Below are 20074 nucleotides of genomic sequence, written 5' to 3' on the forward strand. Positions count from 1 at the left end.
GAAAATTACCATTTAACAAAAAAATCCTTGGCAGTGCGTTAGCTGCCTAACATTCCAAGATGGCTGCCCTGTATGCGCCAACATAACCTTGGCAGTTTAAGGCATCAAAGTTTACAGATATATTAATCTAATATATTTTTTGAGACTGAATAAAAAAATTGGTGATGTAGAATCACAAAACAAAAGTGTGTTTTTAAATATATGCTAATCATGTTAAAACAAAATAACTACTGTTTAAAAATTGCAGCTTTTTCATAAACGATAAAAATAAAAAATATACAAACTTAGCAACAACACTATCAACGTGTACTGTGATAGCTCAAATGAAATCTAAAATGATCACAGCGACTTTTTTCTCTGTTGAAGCTCGTAAAATCGTATTCTCTCTAAGATGGCGACGACGTTGATGTAGGACAGGACGGGCGCACGCTCTCACTGTAGATTCAGCTCGCTTCCTCACCCCTTCAGTCAGTGGTTGTACGCAGGAGGATAGAGCCTGAGGACGCTTCGATACCAACAGCAGCGCCGAGCATGGCCGGGAACGCGTGGAGGTCACTGGTGAGACAGTTGATTGCGGGGCCCCAATAAAAGGCGTGGTGGGATCCCTGTGGCCTTCACGGTGTTTTGTATGGGTTGTGAAATTATACTGGCCATCAGGTTTCGAGCAGTGCTCTCTGCTCTAGGACAGATGATGCTCAATCGTAATCCGACAGCTCAGAATAAACAGCTTGATGTTCCACAGCAAAGGGAAATGATCGGGTCACAAGGATATCCCCACTTATCATATTACTAAAAGTGTGCCAAGAAATAAGAACTCCATTAATAGTTGACTTATAGAGTTAGAGACTGGGCTTCTGGGACTGCCAGGTAGGAGACACAGTTTATTTTATTATTTTATTTTATTATAGAGTTTTGTATAGCGCGAACAAGACCCGTGGGTATCAGAGCGCTTAACATCGAGGTAGGTTACACATTAACAGTCCAATATCAGATTATAAAAACAAACAGATATAAGGTAAAAGGCGCAGTGGTTATAAGGGGTGCCTAAATAAACCTTTTACAAACATATGTGCAAATTAGTAATAAAGGTGCGAGAGGCCTGGTTCCTAACATGGCCATATCAGTAGATAAGGTGGGCCTTGCGAGACCCCGATTGCATGAGGACAGGGGTTGAGATTGCTTAGTAACTTGTACTCGTTGAGTTCTATTGCATAGGAATGGCTTAAACCCTCTCCGCACATTACATCACATTACATCGAGGTAGGTTACGTATTGACAGTCATATATCCATACTAACAACCAACAGATATAAGGTGGAAGAAGTTGAGGCTATAACGGATGCCTAAAAAAATAAGTATATATCAAATACATGTGCAATTAGTAATAAAGGTGAGAGAGGCTTAGCTTATAGCACAGTTGTGATGAAGGGACTGTAGAGACTGGTCTGTAACAGAAATTAGCGACCTGTAGTGTTTTGACTGAAGCAGAGTCTGGTGATGTAAACAGTACGGAATGTAAAAGAAAGCCTTGGCCTGTAGAATCTACTGTCTGAGGCTCTGAGCTGATCGCGGTCCCACTTACATTATTGACAGATCCGAAACGGAGGTGCGCTAGAAATACAAAACTGAAAGAGGGAGTGCTGCACTGTAGAGACCGGTCTGCAAAAGGGAATGCATCAATTGTAAAAACTGGAATGATATTCGGACTGGTGATTTGTAAATCTGTCCCGTAACCAATGCAAAGTGATCTGCAGAGCCTGGAGTATATTACAATGAATGAATGATGTTTGTATTTCATAGGAGATGGACACTGATAACAGTAAAGTTTTTTACATTAGAGTGAGTCTTCTGACAGCGAAGTGCTTTGCTTGTTCAAATAAGGTTTCTTCCCGCCCAGAGGCGCAACTAAAGCCAAATTTCAGGGGGGGCTAAGAAAAACTTTCGGGGGGGGGGCTGAACCTTTAATCCGTAGGCAGAGTGGAGCTGCAGGGCCTCCAACAAGGGGTGAAACAACACCAAGGCCTAATTAACATTCAAATGGTCTTTTAAAGACCTGTGAAATGTTCGGGTGTGGCTGTGTGTGTGCCCGGGATCTGTCTCATCCCGGGCTGCCAGACACGCCGGGGGGGGCAGAAGCCCGGTGAGTTCAATGGGTGTTGCGCGCCTGTTCCCACCTATGTGTGCAACACAATCATACAATGGGCGCCCAGCGGAATCTCTGAATGGGCAGCTGAGAGGTGTCCCCCTCCCCTAGGCCTTCCCACACCGTCCCTTAGAGGCCCCAGGAGGGGGGCCCTCTCCCATGAGCCCAATTGTAAAGAGACGCATTTTTTTCACTCAGATCGGCACGGGTACACGAGGACTGGTGGGTTGTTGCCATTGTGCGGGGCCCCATCCTGGCAGGCAGAGTGCGAGGCTCTGGGCAGCTGCCCACACTGCCCATGCCTAGCGCCGGCCCTGGTGGGTGGAGGATGTCACGCGGGGCGGCGGGACGTTACGCAGGGGCCAAAATAAAAAACCTTTCCTTTCTGCGGGTTGGGTCCCCCGTCTCTCTTCCTGCTCTCCTGCTTCCGATTTCAGGAACTGGAAGCAGGCAGCCAGGCTCCCTCCTCTAAGCCAATCACAATGCTGCAATGCAGAGTTGTGATTAGTCTGAACGCCGTGACATGGCGCTCAGCCAGGGGTTGTAGGTGTGGGCATGTTCTCCATGCAGGCTGTAATGCAGCTTGTATGGAGAAGGGGAGAGTGAGTATGACTGTTTGGGCGACCCAAGAGGGTCGACCAAACAGTCATTGCGCACTTGGTAGTGGGCATACCACTCCGCCCCACCCACCCGCAAAGGAAATATAAAATGAGAATAACAAAGTTTATCAGTTTATATTTCCTTTCTACTGCTCAAAAGCAGTGGTGTGACGCTACTCCGACATAGTGGAGGAGCTGCCACTGGGGGCTAACACTCCCAGCCAGTGCTGGCCCTAGCACTCGCCGCACACGGTACAACAGTCTTTTTTTGGCGCCACTCCACCATTTCCTCCTTCTCCCTAAATTCCCTCCTTCTCCCTAAATTCCCTCACTACCACTCACCAACAATGCACCTCCTCTCTCTATAGGACCTTTTTGATAAACATTTCGTTTTTTTATTGTGCTACTCATAGTTTACTCATACTCAGTTCTGTCATCTGCATGGTACACATTCTTTGTAGCAGGCACATTAACCCTGTGCGCTGTGTGGGTGGCAGGAGCACCCATGTGAGTGCACGGTGAGTGATGTGACATTGTGAGAGTAGGGTAAGAGGAGTGACTGAAAGGTGAGTGAGGTGACCATATGAATTTGAGTGGGTTAAACTATTGCTATTATGGCATTCATCAGGGATCGAGGGTGGAGGAAATATATAATGTGCTGATCCTTCAACAAATTTCCAGTATTGTGATTAGGGTTGCCAGCTCATTATTTTGATGTCACAGACGGTACAAAAATTAACAGTCACCTATAACTGTATTTTCAGTACTTATCTGTGCATACTTCGAACAGCAAATATAAATAAAAAGCACTTTTAATTGTGTTCTAGGGCTGCCTGAATGATCCATGACTGATAATTAAAGGCAACAAAGACAGAAAAGTCACATTACAAATTAATACATACCGATTTATTTAAAATCCGATTTAGTCAAGACGAGACCTTTGCAGGCTCTTTAAATATCCCATGGCTGGCATTTTACTATTGGCAATCCTACTTTATATTCCTTTTCATGAAATGCATTCTCACACTACTGCATAGGAATAGGCAGACTGGGGGCCCAGGGGGTATTAGAACCAGAAAAAAACTAAGCCTCTGTAACCATTTTCCAAAGGCATGTAAATATGCAAATGGTCTTTAAAGACCTGTGAAAAACTCTGGCATGCCAGAGATAAGACTCCAGACACTGCTCAGCCAAGCCCCCAGCAGCCTGGGCTGAGACACACGACGGGGAGGGGCATGAGGTGGGCGGAAGCCCTTTCAACCCAATGGATGTTGAGCGCCTGAACACAATACACAACATAATTTTCATTAACTGTTTGTCCCTTTCCTCGTTTTCATCATTTTTTGTGAAGCATGTCTGCCTTCTTCAGACATGGTTATGTCTACACAGAACACTATGCACAAGCTAACCTTGTCATCTGTAGTTGCATAGGCTATATAATGAACGACCTACCACTAGCCTACTCTTCTTCTTCTGTCTTTCAGGCAGTATTCCTAAAATATGTATAGTAGAGAGCAGGGCGCCAGCTGCAACCTTTATCTGTTTTTTGATTTCTCTCTTCCTATGCTGCAGAGCTGTGTTGGAGGTTTCGAATAATCGGCAAGTCGTTTTTTTGGGAAGTTTGTTGAGAGAGTGACTGGGAATAGTGGCACTGGCTGGCCCCCCTCTTGAAGCATTGTGGGGTTCAATGCTGCTTGAGGGTCGTTGGCCTCCTGGTCTCCAAAGGAGCAGCACGATGGGAGGAGCAAAATGCTGGGGTGTCTCCACTGCCTTACAGACTGATTCTTTCAGCAGATATGAACTTACTATGGGGGATAAAGACCTGCGTGTGCATTCACATTTAAGGGTACCCAGCAAGCAAAGGAAAGGGATAATGCCCACTGCTTTTGGGGACTGTGTGTGTTCATCTTTTTTATATTCATGTATGTTGAGTGGTCACAAGTAAAAGTAGTTGTGATTTCGGTCGTTAATTGTCACGCTGTGCTTATTCATGGTTACTGCATTAGTAGCCTTGTTGGGTCTATTTTTTCTCTAGCACTTGGCTATGAGATTTATTCTCGTTTCATCAGGGAAGGAGGAGTGTTTACATGCACACATTTCCTGTTCGGGCTTCAATTATGTCCACTGGTGAAATTAAGAAAATGATTGAGGAAGCAGTAGCCAAAGCTTTGACTTTAGGGTAACAGTGGGAAAGGAAAAGACACAAGAGTGGTCAAGGGAATAAGGAACTAAGTGATACATCCTCTTCAAACTCTGACCAAACTGGTCCTTGGACTTCCACCTGAGGCAAATGTATTAGAACGGACGAGGCAAGCCAAGTTTTGCATCACATACGGTAAAACCTGGGGTTTCCAGTTTTACTAAAGGTAGAAGTATATCATGATTTGTTTCCTCGATGTGACAGATACTCTACTTTGCCATTACCTTTGCATGAAAAAAATTAAAGCTCTTATCCTAAGTGAATGGAAGGGCTTAGATCAAAATCAATATGTACCCCTTTTTGAAAAGGATGAATGTTTGAAGGCACAGGGGAAGCCCTTCCTCTTGCAATAAAGATTGAATTCAGTTCTTATTGGTAACCACTTGTGCAAAATGTTTAGGGGAGTTAGGTTGTCTCTCTTGTAGAGCTCTATTTTCAAAGTGTTTCTGGAAAGAGTAGTCCTTAGGTTGGGGCCTTAGTTTCTTCCAAAAGTTTCTTCTCCCTTTTAATTTTGAACAGGAAGTGTTTTAACACAGTATTCATTCATCTTCTACTTAAGAGGGAGAGCTCCATAATTTGGTTAAAAAAAACCTCTAATGATTTATCTGGAAATATACAACCCGAAACTCTCTGTGAATTTTCTTTCAGCAAAGAAAGGGTGTAAGCCTTATACATAGTTCTTAAGTCGTTGGATCACGTCTTCGGTATCTTTGGCATGACAAGATTCTAAAGTTCCTTGCCCTGTGGGGATCCAAGAGTAATACACTTAGTGACTGTCATTCTCATGGCAACAATTCCAGGTCCATAGCTAAGATTTGTATGGTGGCTACTTAAGCATCTTCCTCAGCTTTTACTAAACATTTCAGAATTGTGTACGATGTTCAATTACCGAATGTTCTTGGTTCTAAGGTATTATTAAACCTCTAAGCATTATTTGAGTTACAGTAATTGTTTTTAGTCATTCAGTTTAGCTTGGGTATTCCTCTCACGTAATGAACGGGACGAAGGGTTAGTGCTTATATTACTCACTGAGTCCAGGCTGTCTCGTTTGATTCATTACTTCTCCCCCCCCAAACCCCCCCTCTGGGTTGTCATCAAGAGGATTTTAGGGACTGGGATGAGTATTATATATTGAACTTTAGTGTGAACAGGACGTGTGGGGATTAGCAGTCTATTATAAGCCCATGTGACTAGGGCAAACTACTTTTGCTTAGTGTTTGTAGGGATATGCTTTTCTGAAGGAGGCAGGTGTACTTCACATGTAGTGGATACAATGAGGATGCTTAGACTCTCTCTTTAATTAAATCACTGGTAAGTATTCACAGAAAATGTACAAACCTGCACATTGTAAATATATGCTTATGATTTTTGTGGTCTCATGTATTTTCAGGGAGTGACTGTATCTAAATTAGTACACCTTAAAAAAACTAAGCAGACTGTAGATTTCCAGTTGTTCTCAATGTCGACTAAGCATACATATTCGATTGTCCTTATGGCAGACAATTCACTGGGGTACAGATGATAGAAATGTACAAAACAATCCCTTCTATTACAGATGGCGATTTTTTTATCCACGTGATGAACCCATACACCCTTATGACATTTGGTAGTTTACGGTTTCCCATTCCTTATCACTCTAGAAGGAGAGCTACTCTAGCTGTCAGACAGTTCGGGGAGCCACAGGGCAAACAGAGGATACTAGGCTTCAACCGTTGGTTTGAGGTCATTTCCCTCTTTTGTACCAGTGTCTGTTGTATTATGGCTCCGCTGACGGTAGCAAGTACAGCCCCTTCAGCACTTGACTCATTGGTAGCGATGGCGCACAGTCACAGAGCTCAGGACTCAACAGCGCAATGACAGATTGCTCAACCCAGTGCTTTACTTTAAAATAAGAAAAGCAATTTGGCGCTTACTAGGACTGAATACTACGCACCCAATATAAGCTAAGTACAATTTAGTGTCCTGGGTGTTGAGGTATGTCTGTACCTCTGTCCGCTGTCTCTCGATGTCCCATGCCCCCTTGGTGAAGATGGTGCTGTTGCTGCATGCCTCCAATGGCTGTAGGTGGCACTCTTGTAGGCAGAGATAGCTTTGTCCACAGAACACAGGGGGCAGGTGCTCTCGGATTGGTGCAGCTACGCATAGGCAGATCACCAACTGGCAGTGCGTGTGGCCAATCTCCTGTGGGCACCAGGGCCAAGCACCAGCCTAACTTCTTAATTGTAGTGTAGTTTAGTTGAGGCCACTCTTCTTCTGAGCACTATGAATTTCTTCAGGCGCATGGTATTCTGAGCATTATGGCATACTACAAGCCTTGCTGGACTCGGAGCATAGTCCGACTGGGCTCTGACAATCTTCAGGTAGTTATCACAGTTCACACAGCAACCTCTATTGAAGAGACTATTACCTGCCTAAACCTGGATACACACATCTTCTCTCCCCAATCATCCTGTTCTGGAATCTCATTCAGCTCTCCTCGCTCTTCCTGCACAGTCACTTCTTCTGCATGCTTCTTCCCTCTTTCAGCAGGCACACTGGCTTCTAGGTGCTTCTGGCCAGTTATACTACTCTTCTCCCCGGAAAAGACTCAGGTGAGGTCCCCTCGTCACTGGGAAGATGGCTGTCGGGCAGACACCAGCGCTAGTTGACAGCAGTCCTGTGTCCTAAACACTCCCTTCCTTGGTCATAGAGAACTTGGTACTGTAACAAAGAGTGGGTTCCCACTTTTATATAATAATATTAGACGGGAGCGGTGTATCACTGTCTGCACTTTCAGAACCAGTTTGGGGTGGTACTACTTTCAAGTTTGCTTTTCAGTCTGCTCCTCAGACCCGACCTTTGTATACAGCACGATTGTCTCCAGCCTGTAACACCCACAATAGAGGCACAACAAGATGTGAGCTTTCAGTGCCTAGCTGTCATCCATTAAATGTAGAGAGATCAAGCAAAGACAAAAAGATTACCTAAGGGGTCTCCTCCTCTTTTCACAACAGCCTGCATTCCTACCCATCAATCCTACCATCACCAAAATGGCATTGCTTCAGGAAAACGAATCATCAGTCCATGGCTAAGCAAAAGCCTAATTGCATTTTTAAAGGAGACTTGTCATTTGTTCCCTTATTTTAGTGTCTAGGTCTCCTCCCGCTACCTTATATACACTTCCACTATCTGGGAAAACAAGCTCACATCCATTCAGTGTAAAAGTTTTGGCCAGGGGTATCCAAAATATATCGCACAGGCCTACATTACTCTGATTCACTCACACAATCCATGCATCTACCACTGAGGCGACATAAACAAAGATGCTCAGCATACACATGGGATGTTAGCTCTAAGAATCAGTTAAACATATAGAAACAAACCTTTACACAAGTGGGTCAGTAGACCTCTACTCCAGTGGCTCATATGAAAAGTTCTGGCCATAACTGTGGATTCACAAAACGCAATACGCTGCCACCACCGTTACATATGTTTGTGATGGTGCGCTTGGTGCGCCCCTCCATACTCACAGGACAGGTCCAGCACACTCACTCATGTCAACAGACAGACATACGCTTCTGCTTACGTGCTAGGATAACATGATGCCAGGGCTTGAATCAGAAAACAGGGACACAGAGTTGGGTAGGGGAACTTACGTGTGAACCATGCATATTACATTCCAGTCCAAACACCACCCCTTTACTAGAGTACATTTTCTGGGTGGGAAAATTCAGAGAGAAGTTTGTAAATGCCAGCAAACTCTCACTTTCTACCACTTGACTGGTGTTTACTATAGTTTAATTGTTCATAGTTGTGTCTTGTAGCTATGTAGTGGCAAAGTCATTTACCATAGCCATGTATCATTTTGTAGATACTTGACAGGCATAAATTGAGCTTTTTTCAGCCATACATTGCTTTATGAATTGGGGCCTTGGTGTTTATTAAACCAAATTCACTGATCAGGTTTTTTTCACAGTAATAATATGTACAGTAATTGTTTTTTGTGTTTGCTGCCACAGATTACCATGTATTAGTCAATCTTCAGTTTAAGGTTGTCACAGACACTGCACCGTTCTCTCATCTCGCTCACTTTCCAGTGAACTAGTCTATTAGTTTTGTTTTCCACCTGGAACTCTTCGGTAGCTCGAGTCACCCTGATGTTAGAGCTCTTGACAGCTTGTGCTGTGGGTGAAATGAAACGGGGGGCTTGTGGAGCCCATAATACAACTGTAACCAGTTAGGTATAGCAACTGTACCCTGACTTGCACCACTGACCTTTAAGACTGAACTTTAACAAGTAGTCACTAGCTGGAGACAGTATTGTCTGTAGCTTCAACTGACTGTAATTTGAACCATAGATATGCAGTGGTGAGACAGGGGACAAAGAACACAGTAGGGCTTGTAACGTCACTAGATAACTCTGATTCAAGTTTCTGATGCTGCTCTGTTTGCAGTTTGTTCAGGCACTGACTGGTGTGTTACGCGTGCTGTTTGCCTGAAGCATGTTTCACCCTGATCAGGGCTGCACAGCCAAAGCTGAACGTGCTCATACCTGTTATGGCAAAATCATCATGCTTTTCACATTGTAACCGGATCGAATTAGTGATCCTCTTACAATATGTGCAAACCTCTGCCAGTTATTTCGCCCTCTATTTTGGGTTGCACCACTTTACTATTCGAAACAAGCATTCGTGCTTCTGGGACAGTTGTCTTTTTTTGTTTAGAATGTCCAGTCCTGGTGTGTCTGGGGCTCTGCACTGGGTGACCTTACTTTGTAATACTGACCCCATCCAACTGAACAGCAAAGTTGCCTCTTCCCATACAGGGACAGAGTTTATTGGTTTGCCTTTTGCATTCATGGTTTAATTAAAACATGTGGCTAATGGCCTCTTTGCATTAGTAGTGTTAAGGGAATGCACCTCAAACCCAAATAATTGGATGCCAGGATTTAGCTGAATATTTTCTGTACCCATCTATTGGACAAGTCGGGCAAAAGTGATATTAATTCTGCTCCAGTTTGCACTTGCCGCACAGGACTAATATATAGATTTCATTAAAATGCGTGTTCCTGTTTTATTGAAATGTGTTTTTCTTGTTACCTGAAGAATATCTCAGCTCTCCTGACTCTACTAAGAGTTGTGTAAATCCTGGGATGGTTCTATGCTCTAAGGCCTTTTTAAGTACCTGGCCCTGATTAGCAGAAATTTTGTTTGGTTTTTATACCTTTCTTTGCACAGTCTTCTAAGTAAAAAGAGTTTGTGGAAAGGCGGCCCGCTTCGTGTCTCAGATCGATAACATAATCGCTATTAAATTGAGCCCTCATAATGTCAATCACCAAACGATTCAGTCTCAGTGTAGTAATATATTGATGGTAAACATCACTATTATAATAAAAACTCACAGGGTTGGGAAGACGGCAATCCCCAAAATAATTTTATATCTCAGTGGTTGTTCTCCTTCGAGCACTTTAACATGACTTTTCACGGACTCCTCATACCGGTCATGTTGTGTATCGTGCCCACTCCTACCGGTCGAACACAGGCCTTCTTTGAAACCTCTTGATACCACAACCCCAATGAAGAATTCGTGCCCTGTGGGGTGCGTTTTACACACAAGTAAAGGCTTTTTGGGAAAATGTATTGTTTCCTATAGAATTGTACAGTAAAAAGAAAGATTGAGCAGAGTCAGTTACTCAACAAACTTTCATGATACCTTGTTCCATTTTAGAAGCTCTGTCTTATAAGGACATTACTCATTACTTTTTAGGTCGAGCCTGGAGCAGTAAGGTGGTTTTCAAAGTGCTACCCACAAGCTTTTCCTGGCCTAAAGCTTGCGTGCACGCTCGCGTGTACGCGTGCAGCCGCCATCTGCCTTTTTTTATCTCTTCCTCCGCTGGCCATTACTTTCACTTTCGCGGCCGTGTCACTTTCACGGCTGCGCAGCCATTGCTTGTTTAGATATGCCACATGTCTATCTGTACAAAAGGGGGTGGTGATGGATGGAGCATCTGAACCAATCAAACACTCACACCCAGTCAAAAGATCTGGGTTTGATCCATCACCGTTCTTTAGCCCACTCTGCCACCCCAGTTCAGACATAGCTATATGCAAATCAGTCTGACCCTGTGCCTCATGGGAACAGTCCAGCCCGAACTGCCAAGCCATGCCTTCCCTGGACCGGAAACAAGCTTCCGAGGACCGGTTTCAGGCATTCCAGCCGTCTTCAGCCCGGCTTGCTTGAATCCAGTGGCAAAGTGAGCAAGGGACTCACGTCTGAGCATACCCTGCCACACTTATGGCGGCCAAAGCGGTACAAAAGGGGGTGGTGATGGACGGAGCATCTGAATCAATCAAACACTCACACCCAGTCAAAAGATCTGGGTTTGATCCATCACCATTCTTTAGCCCACTCTGCCACCCCAGTTCAGAAATGGCTATTTGCAAATCAGTCTGACCCTGTGCCTCATGGGAACAGTCCAGCCCGAACTGCCAAGCCATGCCTTCCCTGGACCGGAAACAAACTTCCGAGGACCGGTTTCTGGCATTCCAGCCGTCTTCAGCCCGGCTTGCTTGAATCCAGTGGCAAAGTCAGCAAGGGACTCACGTCTGAGCATACCCTGCCACACTTATGGCAGCCAAAGCGGTACAAAAGGGGGTGGTGATGGACGGAGCATCTGAACCAATCAAACACTCACACCCAGTCAAAAGATCTGGGTTTGATCCATCACCGTTCTTCTGCCTACCCAGTTCAGACATGGCTATATGCAAATCAGTCTGACCCTGTGCCTCATGGGAACAGTCCAGCCCGAACTGCCAAGCCATGCCTTTCCTGGACCGGAAACAAGCTACCGAGGTTTGTTCACCCCTCTAAAATTGGAGCATTGTAAATGTGCTATATGACGCGGAGATGGCGGCGTTTTGAAATAGCAGAACGCTGTGGGGTTGATGTATTGGGATCAACGAACAAGGCAACTACCATAAAGATATTTACTGAATCCGAAATAATAGGAGGAATACTATATTGAATATATAAGACAGATTTTTTCTACTTGAAGATAAAACTTCATTGATTGAATATACAATCTTTTGGAAAAGTTTAGTTCCCTTGGTCTTCTGAACCCCTTAAATAGGAAAACAGAACAGGGGGAGACACTTATAATCCCTGCTTTGTGGGAATCGACTGTTTGGGGAAGATACAATTTGAAGACTAGAAAACCCAATTAAGATTGGAAGCCAATACGCCTTGATACAACCATTGCGCCCTGAAGAAGTTCTGGTTTCAGAACGAAACGCGTTGGCTGGTTTTTTCCAAAAATGGATTATTAAACGAGTATTGCAATTATACATCACGACTCAGCGTCTATATAAGAGGACATTGGAAAAGTTGTATAGTCTCTGATAACTGGATGAGACCAACTTGTAGAGCGGTGCTTTTCCACATCGGATAAAAAATGACATAACCTTGACATGCAAAATATGGATGTTTGTTATTTGTCTCCTCTTTTAGAATTTCAATACATTTCAACCAAGTGTTAAGAATTCTGACACTCTTGAGAACCACACAAATGGTGTGAGTACTTATATGTTTTTGTATGTCCTGACGAATGCTCTACAGACCCGGCTGGGCCCAAAGAGCAGAAACATGTCGACCATTTTTGAAATAGATATGAAGTGATCTAGTAACTCAATTGACCACAATATCGCAATTTATTTTAAACAACACTACCTCTCCTTTTATATTAAAGAATTTTGTGTGGAGGTCTAGTGTTTTTTATAAAAAATAAACACCTCTTTTTGCACCCTCCATCTGGGAGAGTCTTTCAATTTCTTGGCATTGCTACCCAGACCAGAGGTTGCCTCAGGATGAGGCTGGCATATAGCACAATATTGAACACCCGATGACTATGCCATACGCTGATAAGGGGCGGACAACAGATATACACCGCATTTAATATCAAAGCGTTTATGAGGGTGCTTCAACTATAACCAATGGTTATGAAGCTACAAGTGTCCATTCTTCCAATTGATGAACTTGATTATTATAATGGGGATATGAATGGACCCCTCTTCCCTTCTCCCTACTGATGGATGATCAACCCCCTGATTTGCATATAGCCATGTCTGAACTGGGGTGGCAGAGTGGGCTAAAGAACGGTGATGGATCAAACCCAGATCTTTTGACTGGGTGTGAGTGTTTGATTGGTTCAGATGCTCCGTCCATCACCACCCCCTTTTGTACCGCTTTGGCCGTCAGAAGTGTGGCAGGGTATGCTCAGACGTGAGTCCCTTGCTCACTTTGCCACTGGATTCAAGCAAGCCGGGCTGAAGATGGCTGGAATGCCAGAAACCGGTCCTCGGTAGCTTGTTTCCGGTCCAGGAGAGGCATGGCTTGGCAGTTCGGGCTGGACTGTTCCCATGAGGCACAGGGTCAGACTGATATGCATATAGCCATGTCTGAACTCGGGTGGCAGAGTGGGCTAAAGAACGGTGATGGATCAAACCCAGATCTTTTGACTGGGTGGGAGTGTTTGATTGGTTCAGATGCTCCGTCCATCACCACCCCCTTTTGTACCGCTTTGGCCGCCATAAGTGTGGCAGGGTATTCTCAGACGTGAGACCCTTGCTCACTTTGCCACTGGATTCAAGCAGGCCAGGCTGAAGATGGCTGGAATGCCAGAAACCGGTCCTCGGTAGCTTATTTCCGGTCCAGGAAAGGCATGGCTTGGCAGTTCGGGCTGGACTGTTCCCATGAAGCACAGGGTCAGACTGATTTGCATATAGCCATGTCTGAACTCGGGTGGCAGAGTGGGCTAAAGAACGGTGATGGATCAAACCCAGATCTTTTGACTGGGTGGGAGTGTTTGATTGGTTCAGATGCTCCGTCCATCACCACCCCCTTTTGTACCGCTTTGGCCGCCATAAGTGTGGCAGTGTATGCTCAGACGTGAGACCCTTGCTCACTTTGCCACTGGATTCAAGCAAGCCAGGCTGAAGATGGCTGGAATGCCAGAAACCGGTCCTCGGTAGCTTGTTTCCGGTCCAGGAAAGGCATGGCTTGGCAGTTCGGGCTGGACTGTTCCCATGAGGCACAGGATCAGACTGATTTGCATATAGCCATGTCTGAACTGGGAAAGCAGAGTGGGCTAAAGAACGGTGATGGATCAAACCCAGATCTTTTGACTGGGTGTGAATGTTGGATTGGTTCAGATGCTCCGTCCATCACCACCCCCTTTTGTACCGCTTTGGCCGCCATAAGTGTGGCAGGGTATGCTCAGACGTGAGACCCTTGCTCACTTTGCCACTGGATTCAAGCAAGCCAGGCTGAAGATGGCTGGAATGCCAGAAACCGGTCCTCGGTAGCTTGTTTCCGGTCCAGGAAAGGCATGGCTTGGCAGTTCGGGCTGGACTGGTCCCATGAGGCACAAGGTCAGACTGATTTGCATATAGCCATGTCTGAACTGGGGTGGCAGAGTGGGCTAAAGAACGGTGATGGATCAAACCCAGATCTTTTGACTGGGTGTGAGTGTTTGATTGGTTCAGATGCTCCGTCCACCACCACCCCCTTTTGTACCGAGATGTCTATCTGGCCATTATCATGCATACAGCATACCTACTACCTACCCCATCTTACACACGTGTATATCAAGAGGTTTAGTCATAGAATCTGCTTCCCAGGGGCATCAGTTCTCTATTGCTGATGGTTGACATAATTCCCATTACATTGCTCGTTGGAGCACTGTCGACTGCTTCGCTTCCAGTCCGATATAACCCATCTCGCTTCTGATCTATCAAAAGTACACCACTTCAGTTTTTGTCGCTAGCTGTCAGTGCATCAGGCGTTGTTTCCATGCTGCAGCCTCGGGTTTCAAATAAGATTGTTAAAACAAGACAGACAATAGGGGTGCAATCAGCTTCAAAAGTCATATGACGGTACTACCTGTGATGACATGGTGCCTAGGGTAAGGGGTTTATGATGTCATTTCTGCCACCGTAATGAGTATAGTGAAATGACGCAAGTCCCGCTCTGCTGTATGGATGTGTATTTATAGTGCGATTCACAGATCCACTGTGCTGTCCCTTTGAAGGAGGTTTTCAGACAAAGCTGTCCTTTCTTACTACCTAACCACTTCAAACTTGTATTTATGCCTAAAAAACAAAAGTCTACACTCTTTACAAATATCTTATTTCCGGCCATTCCCCTCAAAAACGGACTGTAGCACAAAAACATGTCTGTACGCACTGTGAAACGGAAGGCGGGCCCTTGGGTGAGAAAATGTTAGTTCAAACGTTTGGCAGATTTCAAACTTAGTTACAAGACTCTGATCTTTTTTCAACTACATAAAAACTGTAAAAAAAAAAATTAAAAAGTAAACGGAAAAAACAAAAAAGGTAAATTCTGCATGCAATCTACAATTGAGTTCTGCCGCAGTTGTATGAGAAAATAAAATATAACAGAGTGTGTATAATCATCTAAACAGACCCTTCGCGGCACAGCAATTTAGATTTCACTTTTTTTTTTAAAGCAACCTTTTTAATCCTCAAAAGTAATGAAAATTATTAAGTTTAAAAACATTTAGATGCGGAAATATTAAACCAGCTGAGGCTTCCAGAATATAGTCTCCTCTAGAAGCACACAGATGAGTAAGGTTGTATGCAATTTGGCTAAGACAGGATGCCCAAATTCTCGGTCACTGGAAAAACAAACACACACAATGCAACAGTTACCTGCAGTCACACAAACGGCTCAAAACAGGCCTTTCTAATGACCACTGGGCAAGCATGCCGTCACACTCCCAGAAGCAGATAAAAGCTCCCAAATGTATTTTCATATATGGGTCAGCACTGTGCAACCCCATCCAAATAAAAACAAATTTTTATTTAGGTTTTACCATTACCGAACTCAATGATACTGATTTAATCGACCTTGGAAAGGTGGATGGTTGAGGAAACCTTACTAAGAACCTGTGGCCTGCAGAATGTAGTCATTTTATTTACTCCATACTGCAATTGAATGTCAGTCTAGAACGCATAATAATCTAGTGACATTAAAAAAACATCTCACGGCGATCAGCTTGATGCTTTCAAAACTACAATGGGGAGTTAAAAAAAACACCAAGGCAAGAGGACAATAATGTTGGTATTGTGCATTTCTTAGTATCTTTCTGCAAAATATAAGGTATGGATGCCATCTAGTCACACGGCTGCGGGTGCCATAGCCAATGTGGATACCAAGTACTTGCAGGAAATTCTAGGGCACAAGAAGGCATGACTATAGTCAGCAGCTTGTGAAGTTCGCATCATTTTCATTTATACTCGTATTTTTATAATCTTCACCTCAATAATACAGGAAAATGAGAACATGAAAAACACAGCACACAATTTGTAACTAAACCAAGTTTTTTCACTCGTATTACGTTTAATGTCGTAAAGTAAACATGTTCTCAACCAGCCTTTATAGACAAGCATTGGCATAGTCAATAGGTCTCGCTTTTGGGACCTTATAAGTGTTTAGCTATCCAGCACAATATCTTTTGTGCAACAACATTAACTGTTGCATGGCTAAAGGTTCAAAAGGCGAGACCCATTGGCTATGCCAATGCTTGTTTTTGTTTGATGGCTTGTCATTTCTGGCCTTGAGAAAGCAGATTTTCCTGTATTCGAAGATTGACAGTTGATCTTTAGGCAGTCTTTGTTCATCAGGGTGGACTTTGCTTGAGAGCTGTATAAAAGGGGCGCTACCAAAGAGAATCATAGAGGGTAGGACCACCCCATGTCCCGCAGACGGTACCCGGTCCTAGACGGGCCTCTTCTTCGGAAGCAAGCTCTAATTCACTAATAATGCAAGAGGGAAGATTTCAGTGGCATCCATTTCACAGCACACCAAATGGGAACTAAGCAGAGCCCTATAAAGCTGAAATGAGCAGCTGCAGTCGGCGTGTGGGTAACCAGTAATACGAGAGACAAAAGAAGAATGCCGGGATTGGATTGGGGCGCCCTCCCACCCACTCACTGGGGGTCACCAGATTTCTCAGGTCAGGCAGAACTGACGGGCCCACTTGACTCGCATGCACCGAGAAATGCCAATGCACTAAATATACTGGGGAAATTGGAAGAAGTTAGAGTGAGGGCTACTTCGGCGAAAGGTACAGCACGCAGCCTTGCATCAGTTAGGCACAAGCCGCAATTACCGAATACAGGCTGCCTCCGCGCCTCCTGGCAGTGGGCCTTACTTCACTTCTGCAGCCACCGCGCTGACCCCTATACTCAGAATCAGTGGTTTAAATGGAGGGAAAAAAGTGCGAACTGCCTATTAAAGTGCTTCGATTCATTCCTGTCACACAGCTACGGGGGCTGGGGGTGGTGACTTCACACGTTTTGCTGATGCGAAATGATGGTCACTGCCCGTGTGAAATGCTAATCACGTGAGCATGCACAGTAGAGTAGAAATGCTGTGCATGCTCTCATGATGACCATTTCTTTGGAAACTTTGAGAAATCCCAACATGCTGCAGTGAGTACCGGTACTCTCCGTGGCCACGCAGAAGTTAAGGTACTCAGAGGGGGAACAAAAAAATAAGTGCCGATACTCAGTACCTACCCATTTAAAGCACTGCTCAGAATGGTCCATGAAAGTAAAAAAAACAAGCATTTGCAATGCAACGGTCTCGGCTTTAGTTAAGCTTAAGCAATTCTGTTTGTAATTAGGTAGCTTTTAGCTTTGCTTTTATTAGTGTTTTTTTAAACGTTTATGTACATACCATGCATATGTATGTGTATGGATGCATTAATATTGGTATTTATATAGATATGCAGACATTTATGTATGTATATATATTTATACACATATATATGTATATATATATATATATATGTATATATATATATATATATATATATATATATATATATATATATATATATGCATGTTATGTACATGAAAGTTTTAAAAACAGTAATAAAAGTAAAGCTAAAAAGCCACCTGATTACAAACAGAATTGCTTTAAGTGTAACAAAGATGAGACCTATTGCATTTTGAATGTTTTTTCACTAGTGCCTTTAGGCAAAAAGTAAAGGGTTGGAGTAAGGTCACGCTGTTTTTTCAGTGTGAGTAGTAGAGAGTGATTAGTAGAGAGTGAGTAGAGACTAGAGTAGTAGAGAGTAGTAGAGATGTGTAGGTAGTGAGTAGGTGAGAGTGAGTAGTTGAGAGTGAGTAGTATAGAGTAGAGTAGAGTAGGTAGAGAGTAGAGTAGGTAGAGAGTAGAGTAGGTAGAGAGTAGAGTAGGTAGAGTGTAGTAGAGAGTGAGTAGAAGAGAGCAGGGCTCGACAAATCCGAAAAATGGTACTAGTCCTGCAGGTCTGGTACCATGGAAAATCCCCTCGACCTGACTGCAACCCACTTGACCTCCGTCTCTGAAAACGGAGCAAAAGTGACAAGATAACAAGATTTAAAGGCATCTTTATTGCTCATTCCCTTTGTGAGCAATACAAATGCCTTTAAATCGTCTTATCTTGTCACTTTTGCTCTGTTTTCAAAGACAGAGGACAAAAGTTAGTTTGACTTCCTACTCGCCAGAAAGGTCGAGTAGGACCTAAAAATAGCTTGTCCTCATCCATTCTCCCTCGCAAATGCGAGCGGGCGAGTGGATTTGTCGATCCCTGGAGAGTGAGTAGTAGAGAATAGAGTAGAGTAGAGTAGAGTAGAGTAGTAGAGTAGTAGGTAGAGAGTGAATGGTAGTGAGTAGTGGGTTGGAAGGGACCGCTGGGATTTATTTCTTTTTAGTCATGCTGCAGAAGCCTCGTACAACTCAATTAAAAGCAGATTAGCTGTAATAAGTCGACAAAGGACTGATGGAGCAAAAGGGTTATTATGTGCATGGCATGCACGTCTCAAAGCATTTAGATTAACCGTACAGGAATATATATAGTGGCCTACTATAGCCACTAAAGTACTCACTGACTCACAAGGGCGCGCACAAAAACACGTACAGCTTCTGTCAGGGGTACTACGGTAATTTTATCTTGTACCTATGAATACCATGACAGCAGCTCTGGCCCCGTTTCATTAAACTCTTTTGGAGGGGCATGGAGCCAGTTATCTCCATATGCTCGCCTTCTCCGTGGTTAATAAGAACGAAAGAAAATGGGGTGAGACATTGTTTTTCTAGGGCGCGGTCGAATACCAAATATGTGTAATCTTCATTCCAACTCGTGCATCTCGTCCAATATCTTACACTTCCGTCTATTAAATCACCCTTGCAGCTTCTTTTTCTGCCTACACTTTCTCTGATGCCGCGTTCCTTTCACTGCACCCACCTCCATTTTCAGTCCACTGTCTTGCTCTCTGCGCAAAAGTCTGATCAAATATATATACGCCCCGGTTCCCCAACACAGCGACCAGCGACTTGAATAAAGTTGTGCGCCATTTCCCAAATGCGCCCACCATAATTTAAGTGCATGCTTTCATTAATTCTGACCACACCATGGTATGTGCATTTCCTCTAAAACTGGTTAAATCGACATGACTCGCAAGTTACTCTTAAGACACCCCCTGCTTATATGTAACATTTGGCGAGACATTAAATTCACCTTTCTGTGCCACCTTGTTGATAACTAGCTAAAAGGGCTTTACATGTCGGTAATGATGAGGCAGGTCACCTTTATGAGAGAATGGGACACAGCAGGTGCAGCAATAAACAATGTAATACACACCACGTCCTAGTTTCAAGGCGTGTATTTTAGTGCATGTTTAACAGCACCGCGGCTCTTAGGGGTCAGACTAATCTCTAGTTAATCCGAAGTCTATCAGCGGCAAGTTACCTACTTGTCCACAGAAGAGACTTCTGGGTAAACTACAATCACATTGGCCAGTCTAGGTAGAAAGAGGCCCAAAGAGGCCTTACTTTTGCCTCTAACTGCAGCTTATGTGGTCGGGGGCTGGACTCAGCGTTCCTTTCAAAGCCCACGAATCGTTATTCCTTCCAATCATTGAATCCTCTGTCAATTATTAAAACATGCTTAATTTTTTCAGAGCATGACCTTTGCAATATAGACCAGTGAATCAATATAAAATCACACAGTGGACTCATTTCAAAAGTAAATGGGGCAGTGGCTGGCAACATGCTGGAAGTTCAGCAAGTTTAATGAGGCCACTTACAG

At 44.0% G+C, this 20074-nt stretch overlaps 1 protein-coding gene across 1 annotated transcript in view; it reads left to right on the forward strand.

Annotated features, from left to right (window-relative positions):
• The first annotated feature begins 386 nt into the window (after window positions 1-386).
• The window catches only part of IDH3A (isocitrate dehydrogenase (NAD(+)) 3 catalytic subunit alpha), a 114671-nt gene continuing 94983 nt past the window's right edge, over window positions 387-20074 (forward strand). Inside the window, exon 1 of the mRNA XM_078685206.1 lies at window positions 387-558. Coding sequence (XP_078541332.1) covers window positions 532-558 — 27 coding nt within the window. The 5' untranslated portion in view covers window positions 387-531. The remainder of the gene's footprint in view (window positions 559-20074) is intronic.

Source organism: Lissotriton helveticus, chromosome 3_2 (assembly GCF_964261635.1).
Source record: "Lissotriton helveticus chromosome 3_2, aLisHel1.1, whole genome shotgun sequence".
NCBI lineage: Eukaryota > Metazoa > Chordata > Amphibia > Caudata > Salamandridae > Lissotriton > Lissotriton helveticus.